General features: G+C 41.4%; 1 protein-coding gene across 3 annotated transcripts in view; it reads left to right on the top strand.

The window, feature by feature from the left end:
- LOC106588219 (protein PRRC2A) overlaps positions 1-21,449 on the top strand; it is a 53,733-nt gene that overhangs the window by 10,538 nt on the left and 21,746 nt on the right. For 2 of the 3 annotated variants that reach the window (XM_082970323.1, XM_014176994.3), the window contains exons 3-12: positions 8,615-8,792; positions 9,203-9,299; positions 9,392-9,485; positions 9,609-9,752; positions 10,186-10,439; positions 12,571-12,811; positions 18,319-18,442; positions 18,695-18,899; positions 19,050-19,148; positions 19,913-20,525. In XM_082970323.1, the coding sequence (XP_082826449.1) occupies positions 8,615-8,792; positions 9,203-9,299; positions 9,392-9,485; positions 9,609-9,752; positions 10,186-10,439; positions 12,571-12,811; positions 18,319-18,442; positions 18,695-18,899; positions 19,050-19,148; positions 19,913-20,525 (2,049 nt within the window). The remainder of the gene's footprint in view (positions 1-8,614; positions 8,793-9,202; positions 9,300-9,391; positions 9,486-9,608; positions 9,753-10,185; positions 10,440-12,570; positions 12,812-18,318; positions 18,443-18,694; positions 18,900-19,049; positions 19,149-19,912; positions 20,526-21,449) is intronic. The other variant, XM_082970324.1, reaches the window with a different exon arrangement.

Genomic DNA, 21,449 nt, shown 5'->3' with positions numbered 1-21,449 from the left:
AACTGAGCCACACGGGACCATTATAAACTTGAAACTCACGCGCTGTGTATGCCAGTTAGGCTCTACACCCATTGTAAAGCGGATTAATGCGCTTAAACATCTAGACGTTCCGCTAGCGGAACACCTGCTCCAATATCCAATGATAGGCGTGGCGCGAATTACAAATTCCTCAAAAATCCAAAAACTTAAATTTTTCCAACATATGACTATTTTACACCATTTTAAAGACAAGACTCTCCTTTATCTAACCACACTGTCCGATTTCAAAAAGGCTTTACAGCGAAAGCAAAACATTAGATTATGTCAGCAGAGTACCCAGCCAGAAATAATCAGACACCCATTTTTCAAGCTAGCATATGTCGTCACAAAAAACAAAACCACAGCTAAATGCAGCACTAACCTTTGATCTTCATCAGATGACACGCCTAGGACATTATGTTATACAATACATGCATGTTTTGTTCAATCAAGTTCATATTTATATCAAAAAACAGCTTTTTACATTAGCATCTGACGTTCAGAACTAGCATTCCCACCGAACACTTCCGGTGAATTTACTAAATTACTCACGATAAACGTTCACAAAAAACATAATTATTTTAAGATTTATAGATACAGAACTCCTTTATGCACTCGCTATGTCCGATTTTAAAATAGCTTTTCGGTGAAAGCACATTTTGCAATATTCTAGGTAGATAGCCCAGCCATCACGGCTAGCTATTTTGACACCCACCAAGTTTGACCCTCACCAAACTCCGATTTACTATTAGAAAAGTTTGATTACCTTTGCTGTTCTTCGTCAGAATGCACTCCCAGGACTGCTTCTTCAATAACAAATGTTGGTTTGGTTCAAAATAATCCATAGTTATATCCAAATAGTGGCGTTTTGTTCGTGCGTTCAAGACACTATCCAAGGGTGACGAAGGGTTACGCGCCCGACGCGTTTCGTGACAAAAAAATTCTAAATATTCCATTACCGTACTTCGGAGCATGTCAACCGCTGTTTAAAATCAATTTTTATGCTATTTTTCTCGTAAAAAAAGCGATAATATTCCGACCGGGAGTCGTTGTTTACGTTCAAAGACGAAAGAATAAAAACATGGGGTTGCCTCGTGCACGCGCCTCCAGTCTCTGTTCTCTGATCGACCACTATCAAAATGCGCTAATGTTTTTCAGCCAGGGCCTGCAAAGCCACCATTCAGCTTTTTGCCGCCTTCTGAGAGCCCATGGGAGCCGTAGGAAGTGTTACGTTACAGCAGAGATCCCCTGTTTTGGTTAGAGATGATCAAGAAGGCCAAGAAATGGTCAGAGAGGGCGCTTCCTGTTTGGAATCTTCTCAGGTTTTGGCCTGCCATATGAGTTCTGTTATACTCACAGACACCATTCAAACAGTTTTAGAAAATTTGGAGTGTTTTCTATCCAAAGCTAATAATTATATGCATATTCTAGTTTCTGGGCAGGAGTAATAATCAGATTAAATCGGGTACGTTTTTTATCCGGCCGTGAAAATACTGCCCCCTATACATAACAGGTTAATTTTAAGAAGTTATTTGTCCGCTTTAGTTGTGATACAAACCTTAACTTCCCTGGGCTAGGTGGGACGCTTACCTAGTCAACAGCCAGTGGAATCACGTGGCGCGAAATACAAATGCCTCAAAAATGCTATAACTTCAATTTCTCAAACATATGACTATTTTACACCATTTTAAAGACAAGACTCTCGTTAATCTAACCACATTGTCCGATTTCAAAAAGGCTTTACAGCGAAAGCAAAACATTAGATTATGTCAGGAGAGTACCCTGCCCAAAATAATCACACAGCCATTTTCAAAGCAAGCATATATGTCACAAAAACCAAAACCACAGCTAAATGCAGCACTAACCTTTGATGATCTTCATCAGATGACACTCCTAGGACATTATGTTATACAATACATGCATGTTTTGTTCAATCAAGTTCATATTTATATCAAAAACCAGCTTTTTACATTAGCATGTGATGTTCAGAACTAGCATACCCACCGCAAACTTCCGGTGAATTTACAAAATTACTCACGATTAACGTTCACAAAATACATAACAATTATTTCAAGAATTATAGATACAGAACTCCTTTATGCAATCGTAGTGTCAGATTTTAAAATAGCTTTTCGGCGAAAGCACATTTTGCAATATTCTGAGTAGATAGCCCGGAAATCACAGCTAGCTAATTTGATACCCACCAAGTTTGGCCCTCACTAAACTCAGAATTACTGTTAGAAAAATTTGATTACCTTTGCTGTTCTTCGTCAGAATGCACTCCCAGGACTTGTACTTCAACAACAAATGTTGTTTTGGTTCCAAATAATCCATAGTTATATTCAAATAGCTCCATTTTGTTCGTGGGTTCAGGTCTCTATCCGAAGTGTGACGCGCGAGCGCATTTCGTGACAAAAAAAATCAAAATATTCCATTACCGTACTTCGAAGCATGTCAAACGCTGTTTAAAATCAATTTTTATGCAATTTTTCTCGTAAAATAGCGATGATATTCCAACCGGGCGACATTGTATTCATTCAAAGGCTGAAAGAAAAAAAATGAGAATTCTTATGAACGCGCATCTCCAGTGTCACTGTTCCCAGCCTGACCACTCACAAAATCTCCTGCTGTTTTTCGCCCAGAGACAGGAGACACGTCATTCCACTTTCTGGCGCCTTCTGAGAGCCAACGGAAGCCTTAGAAAATGTCACGTTACAGCAGAGATGCTGTATTTTTGATAGAGATGCAACAGAAGGACAATAAATTGTCAGACAGGGCACTTCCTGAATGGAATCTTCTCAGGTTTTGGCCTGCCATATGAGTTATGTTATACTCACAGACACCATTTAAACAGTTTTAGAAACTTTAGTGTTTTCTATCCAAATCTACTAATTATATGCATATTCTCGTTTCTGGGCAAGAGTAGTAACCAGTTTAAATCGGGTACGTTTTTTATCCGGCCGTGCAAATACTGCCCCCTAGCCCCAACAGGTTTAAACAAAACATATAGGCCTGTGGGCTAGGCTACCTGATGCATGTGACTATGATTTGAAGAAGTTGCAAAAGGCGTGCTGTTTCTTGCCTTAAGCTGGGCGTCATTCACAAGTGATGATATATTACATATTCTTGATTTAATCTTGTCTTTACATATACTAAATAATGTGTGAAATTTGTTTTGGTTTAGAATGGACCATTATCATGCACCGGTCTTGAAACAGGCAGGAAGGGGAAAAAAACATGTAATCTATGCTCTTAAAATAGGATGTTTTTCCCATGGATCATTTTCATGTCAGCCAGGTAGGCTGTGCTTAATATTAGAAAGTTGAGAAATAAATTTAGTAGGTCTAGCCTTTAGAAAGCTGATGGGATCCTCCTTTAAACCTCTTATGGATCCCTTCAAGCGCCAATCCCTTTAGCAGGATCGATTTAACAACATCCAATGAAATTGTAGTGCACCAAATTCAAACTATAGTAATATATTTTCTTGAATGTTGAATATTGGTAAGTGTAATACATCAAAATAAAGCTTACCTTCTTGTTAATCCAGCCACTGTGTCAGATTTCAAAAAGGCTTTACGGCGAAAGCATTCCATGCGATTATCTGAGGACAGCGCCCGGCACACACAACCATACAAACATTTTCCAGCCAAGTAGAGGAGTAACAAAAGTCAGAAATAACGATCAAATTAATCACTTACCTTTGATGATCTTCATATGGTTGCACTCACAAGACTCCATATTACACAATAAATGTTTGTTTTTCTCGATAAAGTCCATCTTTATGTCCAAAAACCTCTGTTTTGTTGGCGCGTTTTGTTCAGTAATCCATTGGCTCAAAGGCAGTCACAACAGGCAGACGAAAAATCCAAATAGTACCAGTAAAGTTTGTAAAAACATGTCAAACAATGTTTATAATCAATCCTCGGGTTGTTTTTTGTCTAAATAATCAATAATATTTCAACCAGACAATAGCGTCATCAATATAAAAGAAAAACAACGAACGGGAAAAACAACGCTCTCGGTAGCGCGCACCAGACAGGTTGGGGACTTTCCACTATCCACTCATTGAAACTGGTCATTCTCCCTCATTTTTTCAGAATAAAAGCCTGAAACAATGTCTAAAGACTGTTCACATCTAGTGGAAGCCATAGGGAACGCAATCTGGGTCATATCCTTTTTTTGGTGGATAGGCTTTCAATGGAAAAACACAATTTCAAAATAATGGCATTTCCTGGATGGATTTTCTTCAGGTTTTTGCCTGCCATATCAGTTCTATTATACTCACAGACATTATTTTAACAGTTTTGGAAACTTTATAGTGTTTTCTATCCAAATCCACCAATTATATGCATATCCTAGCTTCTGGGCCTGAGTAAAAGGCAGTTTACTTTGAGCACGATTTTCATCCGGACATGAAAATACTGCCCCCTAGCCCAAAGAGGTTAAAAGAAGCCGTCATTCTGTTTTCTCACACAATTGTATAGCCTATAGAAATGTTTTTATTTTTACACAATATGAGATCTCATGAAGCGTTTGGTAAAATTTTCTGAAACATTTGCATTGATGTCAGAGTGATTAGAGGAAACAATATAGTGCTGACTACCAGGCAGGTAGCAAGTTTGGTAGGCTACTAATGACCAGCAGCAGCATCAGAGCTTGGAGAAGCCTAATTAGCGTGACTAAACGGTCACGTGGAATTTGACTGAACTTGTGACCACCGGTATGGAGCTAATACGGTCACCGTAACAGCCCTACTCAACCCAATAATCAATAACAATGTAATACTTGAAAAAAAATACATGCAAAATAAGAAAACAATAACTAAGTAAGCATACTGTATACAGGGTCAGTTCTAATACCATATTTACAATGTGCAGGGATACTGGTGTGATGGAGGTAGATAGTGGCAAGAAAAAGTATGTGAACCCTTTGGAATTACTGGGATTTCTGCATAAATTTGATCCGATCTTCATCTAAGTCACAACAATACACACACACACAGTGTGCATAAACTAATAACACGCATTACTGTATTTGTCCTGTCTATATTGAATACATCATTTAAACATTCACAGTGTAGGTTGGGAAAAGTATGTGAACCCCTTAGGGGTGGGCGATATACCGTATTTGACTATATACCTGTATTGATGCACAGACCGGTTTGGGTTTTTGCTTTACCATCTATAACGGTATTTTGAATGTTTGGTTTGTTAAATGTGATACGCCATGTGTAACGTCCATTTGTATAGTTTACTCCGCTACTTTGAGGCATCCCTCTCCGTTCTCTCTCTCTCTTGCCGCTTTCCACACAGACTTAGTCCCACCCCGTCACTCAAGGAGCACATTTGTTGTTGCTTGACCACGAAACACTTTCGTTCAGTCTGCATGGTCAATGCAGCACATGCAACAATGTTGATGACATCGATGTTGTTTTCACTTTGATCTTTATATAAGCGTTCAATAATTACAATATTAGTTTGTGTTTCTTACATCTGCAAACAGCTAGTTTGTACTTTCTTAGCAAGTTAAGCTAAATAGTGTTAGCCACTAATGGTAATCGCTAGTTAGCTGGCTAGTGGAGGCTTAAATCAGCATGTTGTTTGTGCAACAGTATCTTCTAAATCAAAGAGGAATAGGCGAGGCATGAATATGTTGGCTATATAAATAAAGATTTAATGTAGCCAAAGATTATAGGGTCCCCTAGGAAACACTGAACATCACTTTGGTTCTTACCCTGTCACAATAATTTGTCCATGGCATTTTCATTCGTTGTCATGTCAAATGACACTGTATTCAAAGTGCCCACTATTATTTATATTCTAACTATGGAATTACAATAAACATTCTATTTCCATGATTCCAAAAGATCACCCAAGTCTTTTGATCTAAATTGCCATGGCAACATTTGGTAAAAAATAAGGCCTAGTATTTTTGCCCATATCGTGGAAATGATCTCAAATGAGTGCAGGAATTTATGGAAATGCAGGAATTATTTTAGGTTGAATTGTTTTATATTGTTCAATCAGAATGGAGAAAGACCCACTGAAATCATTTAGAATATATGTGTTGCCACCCTAGTCACCCACTACTCATGAAGCAAATGTAGAACTTTTATTAATCAAAAACATTAAATACTGTCAAAAATTTGAAAAATACCTTATGATATGATATTTTGGCCATATCACCCAGCCCTAGAACCCCTAGGCTAATGACTTTTCCAAAAGCTAATTGGAGTCAGGAGTCAGCTAATGTGGAGTCCACTCAATGAGACAAGATTGGAGATGTTGGTTAGAGCTGCTCTGCCCTGTAAAAAACACTCACAAAATGTGAGTTTGCTATTCACAAGAAGCATTGCCTGATGTGAACCATGCCTCGAACGAAAGAGATCTCAGAAGACCTAAGATTAAGAATTGATGACTTGCATAAAGCTGGAAAGGATTACAAAAGTATCTCTAAAGACCTTGATGTTCATCAGTCCACGGTAAGACAAAGTGTCTATAAATGGAGAAAGTTCACCACTGTTGCTACTCTCCCTAGGAGTGGCCATCCTGCAAAGATGACTGCAAGAGCACAGCGCATAATGCTCAATGAGGTTAAGAAGAATCCTAGAGTGTCAGCTAAAGACTTACAGAAATCTCTGGAACATGCTAACATCTCTGTTGACGAGTCTACGATACGTCAAACACTAAACAAGAATTGTGTTCATGGGAGGACACCACGGAAGAATCCACTGCTGTCCAAAAATAACATTGCTGCACGTCTGAAGTTTCCAAAAGTGCACCTGGATGTTCCACAGCTCTACTGGCAAAATATTCTGTGGACAGATGAAACTATAGTTGAGTTGTTTGGAAGGAACACACAACACTATGTGTGGAGAAAAACAGCCAACATCAAAACCTCATCCCAACTATAAAGTAAGGTGAAGGGAGTGTCATGGTTTGGGGCTGCTTTGCTGCCTCAGGGCCTGGACAGCTTGCTGTCATCGGTGGAAAAATAAATTCCCAAGTCTATCAAGACATTTTGCAGGAGAATGTTAGGCTATCTGTCCGCCAATTGAAGCTCAACAGAAGTTGGGTGATGCAACAGGACAACGACCCAAAACGCCGAAGTAAATCAACAACAGAATGGCTTCATCAGAAGAAAATACACCTTCTGGAGTGGCCCAGTCAGATTCCTGCCCTCAACCCGATTGAGATGCTGTGGCATGACCTCAAGAGTGGTTCACACCAGACATCCCAAGAATATTGCTGAACTGAAACAGTTTTGTAAAGAAGATTGGTCCAAAATTCCTCCTGGCTGTTGTGCAGGTCTGATCCGCAACTACAGAAAGTGTTTGGTTGAGGTTATTGCTGCCAAGGGTTCACATACTTTTCCCACACTGCACTGTGAATGTTTACACTGTGTTCAACAAAGACATGGAAACATATAATTTAGAGTGTGTTATTAGTTTAAGCAGACTCTCTATTATTGTGACTTAGATGAAGGTCAGATCAAATGTTATGCCCGATTTTTGCATAAATCCAGGTAATTCGAAAGGGTTCATACTACTTTCCACTATATGTACAGAGGTAAGGTGACTAGGCAACAGAAAATAAGAAAGATGAATAGCAGCTTGTATGTGTGTAGAGTCAGTATTAATGTAGGTGCATATTATGTGTGAGTGAGCAGGTGATGGAGTGAGTGTGTAGCTTACATCCTTCATGAGAACTGGAGTTACACATGTAAATCCTGACTTGGATTTGGCTCTGTTTCATATAAAATGCCTATGTAGTTTTTTTCCCCCCATTGATCACGTAAACTCTGTTATAGTAAATATGCTTTGCTTGGCCTTACTCCAGGGCTATTCAACTGGTGCCCCGCGGGCCAGATCCGGACCGTTTATTAATTTAGACTGGCCCTTTGATCAATTTTGAACACTACTGTCTTACTGTGTTAGTGAAAGGGAGAACTCCAATACATGGTGACAAGCCATATTAGCTAGTATCTAGGCCGGTGTCTGTATTATAATGTTGATCGAGGGAATGATCAACGGAACACAGTACTGAGAGATCCTTGATGAAAACCTGCTCATGATCTCAGACTGGGTCAAAGGTTCACCTTCCAACAGTACAACGTCCCTAAGCACACAGCCAAGACAACGTAGGAGTGGCTTCTTGACAAATTCAATTATTAGTGGGTCTCATGGTTGTGGAAGGCTTATTTATCTTTATTTAACCTTTGTCTAACTAGGCAAGTTAAAGGCTTATATTTAGCTGGGTATAATTTCACAAGCCCTGAATTCATTAGATTTTTGCCTACTATTTGACATGCAGTAATAGTTGACCCTTTACATTCTACAACAAAGCTTATTTAGATGTTTTTTTGTCTTTTTTATAAATTAAGTTATGCTTTTTAGGCCTTCTCACCCAGCCCTAGTTGTAACTCAATTCTCTGCAGTTCTTGCGGAGTCTTTATCGAACGCCTACATCTTGTCGGCAATAACCACTGTTGTTTTCATGACCTCATCTCCCCTCCCATTTGGTTATCAGTGGTCTCAAGTTACTGTGGTCTTTCTGCTAATGACCTCGTGTCCTCTCTCTCTTCCTCCCCCCATCAGTTCCCCCCCGCCATGGCCTGCAGTCTCTTGGTAAAGTTGCCTCCGCGCGGCGCATGCCACCCCCTGCCAGCCTGCCCAGTCTGAAGGCGGAGAACAAAGGCAACGACCCCAACGTCTCGCTAGTTCCCAAAGACGGCACAGGATGGGCAAGCAAGCTGGAACCAGCAGACCCAAAGAGGTGAGGAGGAGGCCCCCCTGGCACACTCCCCATGGGGCGCTCTATAGATTTCACTATACGAAATTCTTCTGTCAGCTCTCTATTCACTGAGCTTTACTATTTAACGTGGTTGGGTATTGTCTCTTGTTTAAAGTCTACATCTGCCCAGAACTTGAATTGAATCGATTTATCATCTATATTGATGATTTATCTGAATTAGCAGGATTGTGTCCATCTTCAGCTGCAGAATAAATATATTCTAATGGTGATATGAATATACAGATGCTATGATATCTCAAGAAATGCCAGCAATACCGCCGTGGAACATCGGTAATGGGCCCCTACTAACTCGGTAATTGGCACAATTGTCTGTCTGACTGACTGGCGTGTCTGACACTTACCCATCTGGCGTTTCTCTCTCCTTCTCTCAGTACCGATGTATTGTCAGCACCGCAGCTGGAGTTGCCGCAGCCTGTGGTTTCACAGACGCCTGTACCGACCCGCCCGAGAACCCCGCCAGCTCCAGAGGTACACACCAACTCGATATCAATGTGAACTGAAACACAAAATGGTTCCATACCGCCATGGTCCTTATTGTTGTGCTGTTGTGTCTCTCTCAGGCTCCACCTCCGGTTCCCGCCCCGGTTTCAGCCCAGGCCGCAGGGGCAAGGTCCTGGGCTCAGGCCAGTGTTACACATGGAGCACAAGGAGATGGTGAGTATCATACTTTACATCTGTCACGTCTCAGCGGACTTGACTGCATCGTCAATGGCTTCCTAACTAACTCACGTCTGGATATTTAACTGTGAGTAACCCCTCCTCTCTTGCACCATACAGGTGGAAAGGGATCAAACCAACCGTCGCCATTCTCTCGCGAGGAATTTCCCACCCTGCAGGCGGCTGGAGACCAGGACAAAGCTGGCAGAGAACAGGGCACTGCAGATCAGTGGTATGGGCCCGGACCAAGCCTCCGCCCTCCGAGTGAGTAACGCTCATCTCTGTATAGACCACACAGTGAAGAGGGCTACCAACAGAACAGAATAAGCAGTGGTTAGAGCAAGTGCATCTTTTTTAATTTCTTTGTATATTTTTTTTAATCACTATTAGTCACAACTACGTTGCAAAATTCCGGCAACTGTCCTAAAATTCCCACATTTTCCAGAATCCCCAGTTGGAGGATTACCGGTTGGAGAATTACCTCACTGCTTATTCACTCCTGATTCTAAGATTCCTCTAACTGAAAGAAAGAAAGACACAATTTTGGGAACAGTTCTGTAACTAGGACATCGGTTATGGCAAGATTTCATTGCATGTCCAGTGTTTTTTCCTGAATACAAATGCTGGTATAAGTGGCTTCTATTTATTCCCTCCTGTTTTTTTTACCTCTTTTGCTTGTTTTTCCCTCTCTCCCCAGACATGACGAGTTGGCGGGACGGTGGGGGCCGCGCCCTGGCGCCCACCGAGGAGGGGGTCGCAGAGGGTGGCCCAGGCGTGGCGCTGGTCATGGAGGGGGCTGCTGTTGGTGGCCAGTCAGGCCCACCTCTCCACCAGCAGCAGAACCCACAGTCCCATGGGCCGCCTAGGAACCCCCCTGCCAGCAGCCCCGTGCTGCCCCAGCCCCCCGTGGGCCCTGGCTTCCCACAGTACAGAGGGATCATGCCTCCATTCGTAAGTCTACTCCTGGTGTGATCTCTGCATGTGTGCTCACAATAGATGTAGCTTTCAGAAAGTATTCACACCCCTTTACTTTTTCCACATTTTGTTATTACAGCTTGAATTTAAAATGGATTACATACACACAATACCCAATAATGTCAACGTGGATTTTCATATATTTCATGTTAACAAATTAATAAAAAATGAAAAGCTGAAATGTCTTGAGTCAATAAGTATTCAACCCATTTAAGGAAAACCTCAAGTTCAGGAGTAAAATGTTGCTTAATAAGTCACATAATAAGAGCGCATGGGACTCACTCTGTTTGCAATAATAGTGTTTAGCATGATTTCGTAATGACTACCTCATCTCTGTACCCCACACATACAATTATCTGTATGGTCCCTCAGTCGAGCAGTGAATTTAAACACAGATTCAACCCCAAAATCCAGGAGGTTTTCCAATGCCTCGCAAAGAAGGACACCTATTGGTAGATGGGCAAAAGAAATAAAGACATTGAATATCCCTTTGAGCATGGTGAAGTTATTAATTACACTTTAGATGGTGTATCAATACACCCAGTCACTACAAAAATACAGGCGTCCTGCCTAACTCGGTTGCCGGAGAGGAAGGAAACAGCTCAGGGATTTCACCATGAGGCCAATGGTGACTTTAAAACTGTCTAATGACACATTGGTGTCAGCTGGCTTTTGGGTTAAGTGGGCATTGTCAAGAAGCAGTGGATTGTGGGTTGGGTTGTGTTTTGGAGGACGCATGGATCTTGACCTTCGCCTCTCCCAAGTCCATATGGGAGTTTCAGCGATGAGACAAGACTGTAACTACCAATTGGATACCACGAAATTGGGAAGAAAAAGGGGTAAAAAGTAATAAAATAGAAAAACTTTAATGGCTGTGGTAGGAGAACTAAGGATGGATCAACATTGTAGTTAATCCACAATACTAATCTAAATGACAATGACAAGATGGAAGCCTGTTTGCAAAGGCACTAAAGTAAAACTGCCAAACGTGGCAAAGAAATTAACTTCATGTCTTGAATACAACATCACTAAATACCACTTCATATTTACAAGCATGGCGGTGGCTGCATCATGTTATAAGTATGCTTGTCATCGGCAAGGAGTAGGGATTTTTTGGGGGGATAAAAAGAAACGGAATAGAGCTAAACAAGGGCACATGGGTTTCTTACCAAGACGACAGTGAATGTTCCTGAGGGCTAGTTACAGTTTTGACTTAAATCAACATGCAATATATGGCAAGACTTGAAAATAGCTGCCTAGCAATGATGAACAACCAACTTGACAGAGCATGAATTATCTTTTTAGGAATAATGTGCAAATATTGTACAATCCAGGTGTGCCAAGCACATAGAGACTTACCCAGAATACTCACAGCTGTAAACGTTGCCAATGGTGTCTCATGACTCCGGGGTAGGAATACTTATGTAAATTAGATAATTATGTATTTCATTTTCAATAAATTTGCAAAAAAATCATTTTTTCCTCACTATATAGGGTATTGTGTGTAGATGGGTGAGAGGGCGAAAAAATACATTTTATAATTTTTTTTATTCAGGCTATAAGACAAAATGTGGAATAATTCAAGGGGTATGAATACTTTGAGGGCACTGTATTATCTCAGTAGCTAGTTTTTCATCCATTTGTAAAAGATTTTCAAGCGAAAACGGCTGTTCTTAATATTAACACACAATATGTGCACACTTTACCGGCAGCTGTGTTTCCATCAAACTGGCTTGTTGCGAATATAAAGCGTGTGTGATTACTTTAAAAGCACTTTGTCGTATAACGTGTCATGTACCAAATAAAAAACTGAAGTTCTATGTGTTTCCATCCTGTTTTCTTTGCTCTGTTGGTTTTGGAACAAAGTCTTGACAATACTGTCATATTAATTAGGTGTTTCTGTACATCAGTGGGTATCTCGTTAGCGAAGTTTTCCATTGTATATTAAGGTGTTAGAACATCTCACTGTTACAGGTACACACAGATGGGCTCTCAGCCTGTTAGCTACCTGTGTAGCAGCAGTCTATTGTCAATCTCTACTTTTTTGCACCACTGCTTTTGTGTATCTCTCTTAAGCAGGATCACTCTCTCTCTCTCTGTCTCTCAGATGTACCCTCCCTACCTGCCCTTCCCGCCTCCCTACGGCCCTCAGGGGCCCTATGGGTACCCTCCGCCTGGTGAGGCCCCTCCTAGGTTTCGCCAGCAGGGTCAGGACGGTCGCGGGCGTCCCCAGGGCGGTCCCCGTGGCGGGGGAGGAGAGATGGTGAAGCGACCCTCCATCCTGAAGCAGGATGACCTGAAGGAGCTAGACGAACTAGACCACCAGGACGGAGATGAGGGCTGGGCAGGTGAGAGAGAGAGAGCGAGAGAGAGGGGAGATGTCAGGATTCATGAACACTTATATTTATTGATTATACTGCTCAGAGAGCAGTGGCAAGTTTAAAAATCATCACATGAAGAATGCAGGTACACTGATATGACAACATTCCTTAAACAAGATTTGAAAATTATGACTGGGTAGCACTTTATGAAAGCATTATGATTAATAATATAATGTTTGAAAATTACACATTGTGACACAGCTTTCTATTTCTCCACCGTAATCGCAAAGAATACTTTGTTTGGCAAAAGAAGCCAATTGAGCATGACCCCCCCACCACCACAAGGAAGCCAGCCCCAAGGGTTACTATTCCGCTTAAATTCATCAATTCTAATATAGCGGGAGTTTGCTAATACATGGAGAAACAAAGTGGGCATCACATTTCACTGCGTCTCATGGATCCAGTAGTGCTGTGAGTAGGGGAGGGGAGACATCAGGTTTATCCAAGTGGGGATACATCTGATACCCACTGTGGGTGTCATTGTACGCTGACGATTCATGTTTTGTTTTAAATCCGCAATCTGGATCCCCGCTCAGCCTCATAGAGAATCTAGATAATTCTTCTACCCTCTCTGGATTACAACAGAACTATGATAAGTACCATATTACGTATTGGATCGCTAAAAAATACAACTTTTACATTACTCTTTAGTTTACCAATAAAATGATCAGAAGGTGAGGTTGACATACTCGGTATTCATATCCTGAAAGCAAGTAATGATCTCACTACAATACTTTTTTATAGAAAATTGGCAAGATGGAAAGGACAATACCTGTCTATTTGTGAACAAAAATCTCCCTGATCAACTCTTACATCTAGATGTGCCGCTAGCGGAACGCCTCGCCAATATCCAATGATAGAGCGTGACGTGAATTACAAACTCCTCAAAAATCCCCAAATGTCCATTTTTCAAACATATGACTATTTTACACCATTTTAAAGACAAGACTCTCCTTTATCTAACCACATTGTCCGATTTCAAAAAGGCTTTACAACGAAAGCAAAACATTAGATTATGTCAGGAGAGTACCCAGCCAGAAATAATCAGACACCCATTTTTCAAGCTAGCATATGTCACAAAAACCAAAACCATAGCTAAATGCAGCACTAACCTTTGATGATCTTCATCAGATGACACTCCTAGGACATTATCTTATGCAATACATGCATGTTTTGTTCAATCAAGTTCATATTTATATCAAAAAACAGCTTTTTACATTAGCATGTGACGTTCAGAACTAGCAAACAAACCGAAAACCTCCGGTGAATTTACTAAATTACTCACGATAAACGTTCACAAAAAACATAACAATTATTTTAAGAATTATAGATACAGAAGTCCTTTATGCAATCGCGGTGTCCGATTTTAAAATAGCTTTTCGGTGAAAGCACATTTTGCAATATTCTGAGTAGATAGCCCGGCCATCATGGCTAGCTATTTTGACACCCACCAAGTTTGGCACTCACCAAACTCAGATTTACTATAAGAAAAATTTTCTTTGCTGTTCTTCGTCAGAATGCACTCCCAGGACTTCTACTTCAACAACAAATGTTGTTTTGGTTCCAAATAATCCATAGTTATATCCAAATAGCTGCGTTTTGTTCGTGCGTTGAAGACACTATCCGAAGGGTGATGCCCCGGCGCATATCGTGACAGAAAATTTCAAAATATTCCATTACCGTACTTCGAAGCATGTCAAACGCTGTTTAAAATCAATTTTTATGCGCTTTTTCTCGTCAAATAGCGATAACATTCCGACCGGGAGACCTTGTTTTCGTTCAAACACTGAAAATAGAAAATGGAGTAGTCTTCACATGCACGCGCGCACCCGTGTCATTGTTCTCAGAACGACCACTTTCCAAAAGCCCTACTGTTTTTCACCCAGGGACTGCAGAGTCATCATTCAACGTTCTGGCGCCTTCTGAGAGCCTATGGGAGCCTTAGAAAATGTCACGTTACAGCAGAGATCCTCTATTTTTGATAAAGAGGCTATAGAAGGACAAGAAACGGTCAGACAGGGCACTTCCCATATAGAATCTTCTCAGGTTTTGGCCTGCCATATGAGTTCTGTTATACTCAGACACCATTCAAACAGTTTTAGAAAGTTTAGGGTGTTTTCTATCCAAATAAAATAATTATATGCATATTCTAGTTTCTGGGCAGGAGTAATAACCAGATTAAATCGGGTACGTTTTTTATCCGGCCGTGAAAATACTGCCCCCTATCCTAAACAGGTTAACTGGTCACATCCCAGTTTAAATTTAAACGCAACATGCAACAATTTCAAAGTTCATATAAGAAAATAATTTAAATAAATTCACTAGGCCTTAATCTATGGATTCCACATGACTGGGAAAACAGATATGCATCTGTTGGTTACAGATACCTTAAAAAAATGTAGGGCTATGGATCAGAAAACCAGTCAGTATCTGGTGTGATCACCATTTGCCTCATGCAGTGTGACATCTAATTGTGGCCTGTGGAATGTTGTTCCACTCCTCTTCAATGGCTGTGTGAAGTTTCTGGATATTGGCACGAACTGGAACACACTGTCGTGCATGTCGATTAAGAGCATCCCAAACATGCTCAATGGGTGACATGTCTGGTGAGTATGCAGGCCATGGAAGAACTGTGACATTTTCAGCTGCCAGGAATTGTGTATAGATCCTTGTGACATGGGGCCATGCATTATCTTGCTGAAACATGAGGTGATGGTGGCGGATTATTGTCATGACAATGGGCCTCAGGATCTTGTCACGGTATCTCTGTTCATTCAAATTGCCATCGATAAATTTAATTTGTGTTCGTTGTCCGTAGCTTATGCCTGCCCATACCATAACGGCACAAGGTGCACCAGTTTTAGTGATCATGCTGTTTAATCAGCTTTTTGATATGCCATACCTGTCCGGTGGATAGATTATCTTGGCAAGGAGAAATGATCACTAACAGGGACCAAAAAAAATTGGGCTCAACATTGAGAGAAGCTTTTTGTGTGTGGAAAATTTCTGCCATATTTTATTTCAGTAAATGAAACATGGGACCAACAATTTACATGTTGCGTTTATATTTTTGTTCAGTGTACTTATGGTCCTGCTCACACATAACAACCTGTTTTTAAAATTATATGAGCAAAAAATATTCCACTTTATTTGGAATGGCAAGCCAGATAAAATTAAACGTTCCTATTTATATAATGAATAAGAATTTGGAGGGCAGAAATGATTAAATATTAAAGCATTGGTGGACCTCACTAAAGCAGGGATCATCAACTAGTTTCAGCTACGGGACAATTTTTTTCTTGAGCGGATGGTTGGAACCTAATTACAAATCATTTGTAGACCAAGTTGACTTCAAGAAGCCCAAACAGATATGTTTGACTAAAAATAGAAATCTGGTTGCAATTTCACTTTAGTCCACCAGAAAAGACAGAACAAATGTTACGGTTAAACTGAAATATACTAATTGATTAAAAAAAAACATCTTTAAAAACGGTATCTTTGTAAATTATGTCTCCACCAGTCCTATGTCACACATGCAGTTAACAAAAATATATGGACATGTTTGCTCTATCCAAAATTACAACCAACTGATTGTAGTATTACCACAAAAATGGAGGCATTTGGAAGGGGGCAAAGGTAAGGAACTTTTCTGTCAGCCCAGCATTAATAAAAAAAATGGTGATAAAGAATACCATTTTAATATAAGGACCAAAATTTTTACAGCTGTGCCATACAGGTTGCAAAGTAGTTGGGAAGAGATTTTCGATGTACCGATTCCATGGCACATGGTTTATCAAGTGATACATAAAATGACACCGGTTTCAAAACCTAGTTTTTCAATTTAAATTAGTAGAGAACATTCTATTGGTAGAATTTCATTATATGGGGGACAAAACCATCCCTGCTCTGCAGATTTTGTTGCAAAGAGATGGAATCATTAGTTCACTTGTTTTGGTACTGCCTTTATGTAGCTTGTTTTTGGTCACAGGTTCAGGAATTGCAACATTTACCGGGATTTAACTTTGCAAATTGCACTGCTTGGGGATTTGAAAAGTAATAGTCAATCGATCAATAATATAATTATTCTGTAGAAGCTATGAGAATAAAGGTTCAGAACTTTTGTGAAACAGCACAGTTTAAAAAATATCTGGCAATTAGAAATCAAAACTAGATGGTTTTCAGAGATAGATGAGTGGTTGAGGGTAGGGCTGGGCGTTATGAGATCTCATATCCCGATATAGGTCATTTTATATAACACATTTTCTGTTAATTCAATAAATAAATAGTTTAGATAAAATGACCACATGTAAAGGCCTAATTCTTATTGTATTTTGAATTATACTCAACAAATAAAGGTACTTACTCATATTTGATTTCTCCTTTTATTGGGAACCTTTGTGCAAATGTTCAATTAAGCATGTAACAAAATATGAATGTATGAAATCTACAGAGGCAAATAGAAAACACTTCAACTATAGTTGCAATCAAAATAAATAGGCCTAAAATGTGAAAATGGTCTAAAATATCCAAGCCAAACATAAATAATACTCTTTAATAGTAGAACTGTTCGTATTGTAGCAGCAAACAAATTAATACAGGCCTAACAAATATTGGTTTATAAAATACCAAATGTAAACATGGAACACTTTCAAGTTTAAACTATAGCAGCAAATTAAGGCTCACAAATAAATATAAAATATAACGAGTAAACAAAACACTCCTTCAAGCAAAGTGCTGCAAACAACTTTTTTTGGTCTCATCCGTAGACTCTCCGTACTGTTTCACATGATTCTTACATAGTTGGTAAAAGAGGTGAGTGGTGTTTGAGCCTGTTATCTGGACTGGCCGGCGGCATATTTTGTAGAGGGTGGTTTTCTGCTCCGTGTTAGACTTTTCATACCCAAACCACGTCCATGCGACCTAAGTGGCCCGTCTTTTAGCTACGAGCTCTGTGTCACGTTCACGCTCCTCCATGTTTGTTTGTTTGTTGCAAATTTCCTTCCACACGTGTACCGCAAAGCGTCCAATTGACGAAACATATTGCGTAAAGAGTGTGATTTGCGACACAATGAAATAAACGTTAGACGTTTTTCTATCGTTTCATATTATCTCTATCGTCACACGATATATATCGTCATATCGCCCAGCCCTAGTTGAGGGTAGCTGAAGGGTGGGGGGAAAAGAAAAAAGAAATAACTCATGTAAAATATACTGTGTAGTGAAATGTATAAGCAGGAAGTAAAAGCCTAAGTGTCCGTTAATTTACTCCAATTAGGGGAGGGGTGGTCGTATTAGGGGAAATTAATAAATATATATGGGGGATTGGAAATTGTGCAGGAAATTACATTGATAGAAGCCACAATTTATCTGCAATATTAAAGCTGATCTACCCCCCCTAAAAATGGTTGAGGATGTCAGCGGTACAAATGCGTTCCATTGTGCTTCTACTCTGAACCATTTGGTCTGTCAAACAGGGGCACATGAGGAGATCGACTACTCAGCCAAGTTAAAGTTCAGCGACGATGAAGGAGAAGAAGATGAGGAGAGGAACGAGAGACCCGAGAGGAGGGAAAGAAGCGAGAGCAAGAACGGCCCACGGTATGTCCCACAGTAGCTGCCCAACATAACAGAAAGACATGGTGTGGGAAATACAGTTTGACCGTTTCAAACTTTTTGTACTGTTCTCTGCTCGCAATCCTCCTTTGTGCCATCTAGACCAAGACACCCACATAAATGGTTTCTGAATTAATAAATGACGGAGCCAGAAAATAACGAATTCATGAAATGAGTTGTTGCATGTGGAATTGCTTTTGACGTGACACACGTGTCGTCTCTTATTTCCTTCCCCAGGGAGATACAGAGGTCTCAAGAAGGTCCCCTTCAGGTGGTCCAGCGCTCCCGAGCCTCTGACAGCGGAGGGGACAGGGACACCAGCTGCACCCCTCCCTCCAATGCCGACCACGATGGCCCCCCACTCCCCTCAAGCAATCCAGGATGGGCTGAGGAGGGGTGCAACAGCGGCTGGGGGGGCCAAATTGCCCCCGCCACCTACCAGGTACGGCTAGTCTAGTAGGCGTTCAGAGGCAGCTCAGGGATAATATGCAAGTGAACAGTGACCATTTTATAGTAAAAAGCAGGATTGCTTTGAGGACGTGGATATTAGCGTAATGGCTAACTGTAACCTGTGACTGCCTGTACACTACAGGGGCGTAGGTCTGGACTGGGTGGCCCCCGGGAGCAGCCCTCCCCCCCACCTGGGCCTCTCCTCCACCAGGGACAGGGGCCTTACTCCTACTACCGACAGGTATCTGCCTACCTGGGGAGAGAGAGGGCCTCGTGTATATACACTGAGTATACAAAACATTAAGAACACCTGCTCTTTCCATGAGACCGACAGGTGAATCCAGGTGAACGCTATGATCGTTTATTGATGTCCCTTGTTAAATCCACTTCAGTCTGTGTAGATGAAAGGGAGGCGACGGGTTAAAAAATAATTTTTAAGCCTTGAGACAATTGAGACATGGATTGTGTATGTGTGTGAATGGGAAAAACATATTTAAGTGCCTTTGAGCGGGGTATGGTAGTAGTTGCCAGGCACACCGGTTTGTGTCAAGAACTGCAACGCTGCTGGGTTTTTCACGATCAACAGTTTCCCAAGTTTATCAAGAAGGGTCCACCTCTGAAAGGATAACGAGCCAACTTGACCCAAGCATCGGCGTCAGCATGGGCCAGCATCCCTGTGAACATGGGCCAGCATCCCTGTGAACATGGGCCAGCATCCCTGTGAACATGGGCCAGCATCCCTGTGGAAGGCTTTCAATACCTTATAGAGTCCATGCACTAACGAATTGAGTGTTCTGAGGGCCAAGGGGGGGACAACTCAATATTAGGAAGGTGTTCCTAATGTTTTGTATACTCAGTATATATCCGCACAGCATTTTCACACACTTTTTTGCGGTTCAGTTATTAATTTGAGTTATTCATACCATCTTAGGGAAGTTTTATTTTCATAATGCAGCCAAGATTGTGGTCGTGTGTGTGTCCTCATTCCATTTTCTCCTCTCCCAGGACCGCAACTCTCCTAATCAGTCCGGCCCGGTGGTAGCCCCCGGAACTGTCTGTGCCTCCCTGGCCCCCGGGAAGCCCGCCCCCTCCCCGCAGCTCCAACAGCAGCAGGCTACTTCCCCCGTCCCTGGAGGACCCACCCCTCCACCTCAGACAGCTAGTCTGCTAGCCCCGCCCCCTGGCGAAGACGAGGACGAGACGTGGCGCCAGCGCAGGAAGCAGTCCTCCTCGGAGATCTCGGCCGCCGTAGAACGTGCCCGCCGGCGCCGCGAGGAGGAGGAGCGAAGGATGGAGGAAGAGCGGCGCGCAGCCTGTGCTGAGAAGCTGAAGAGGCTGGATGAGAAGGCCCAGCAGCAGGGTGGTGGTGGGAGCAGCGGAGGCTCCAAGCCCCCCAGTCTGGACGGCAACTCCGCCACGGCCGGAAGCCCCAGCCCTTCCCTATCGGCCTCGGCTTCCTCCCCTAACCTCAGCCAGCCCCCTTCCCCCTGCGTGGACCATGACGAGCCCCCCCTGGTTGTCCTGGCTGCCCAGGCTTTGACCAGGGACCTAGTGCCAGGGCCCAGTCCCACCGACAGACAGAGGGCCAATAGCAACAGCAGCTATGACTCCATTACTGGTGAGTTTTGAATAGGGCTGTGGCGGTCATTACATTTTGTCAGCCGGTGATTGCCATGCAAATAACTGCCGGCCTCACGGTAATTGACCGTTGATTAACTTAAACATGTTTAGCATCTCCTGGCTTCCATGCATAGCCTACAAGCCAATGATACAGAGCCTTTGGAACATCTACATTTTAAAGTCAAATAAATTAATTTAATATAGCCTACACCATCACAATAAATCCATTATTTATTTTAGGCAGGTCTAAAGAAACATGATAAGAAAAAAAATCTTGCCTATTTCAGAAGAACATAATAGCATATTCTGAGTCGTTCTTATGTTAGGCCCTGATCTACACCTGTTCATTTAGCAGACAAGATTTTCTTATAATTCCTGTGGCATTATTTTATAGTAAGAAAAATACAATTGAACATAGTTGAATAAAATAGAACGGATATTTTCACCAAATGATTTCCGAAGAAGTGCGCACATGCGGTTATTCTGTGTTGAGTGGTTAACAAAGAAACAGGACCTCATATGCTTAATTTAGAGTTATTTATGCAACTTTAATTGTGATTCAAACGTTACACTACGCAAGCGTCCCACCCCTGGTACACCCTATCAACAGCAAGTGAAATATCAAGGGCGCCAAATTTGAAAACAATTAAATGTCATAATTCAAATTTCTCAAACATACAACTATCTTACACCCTTTGAAAGATAAACATCTCCTTAATCTAACCACGTTGTCCGATTTCAAAAAAGGCTTTACGGCGAAAGCATAAAGTTACATTATGTTAGGACAGTACATTGAAAATAGCTGTGTAATGTTTTGTCAATGCAAAGACAGGCGTCACCAAAAGCAGAAAACCCGCTAAAATTATGCACTAACCTTTGACAATCTTCATCAGATGACACTCCTAGGACATTGTTAGACAAT

Source organism: Salmo salar, chromosome 27 (assembly GCF_965601325.2).
Source record: "Salmo salar chromosome 27, fSalSal1, whole genome shotgun sequence".
NCBI lineage: Eukaryota > Metazoa > Chordata > Actinopteri > Salmoniformes > Salmonidae > Salmo > Salmo salar.
Note: the sequence above shows the minus strand (reverse complement) of the source record. Positions and strands in the feature narration are given on the sequence as shown.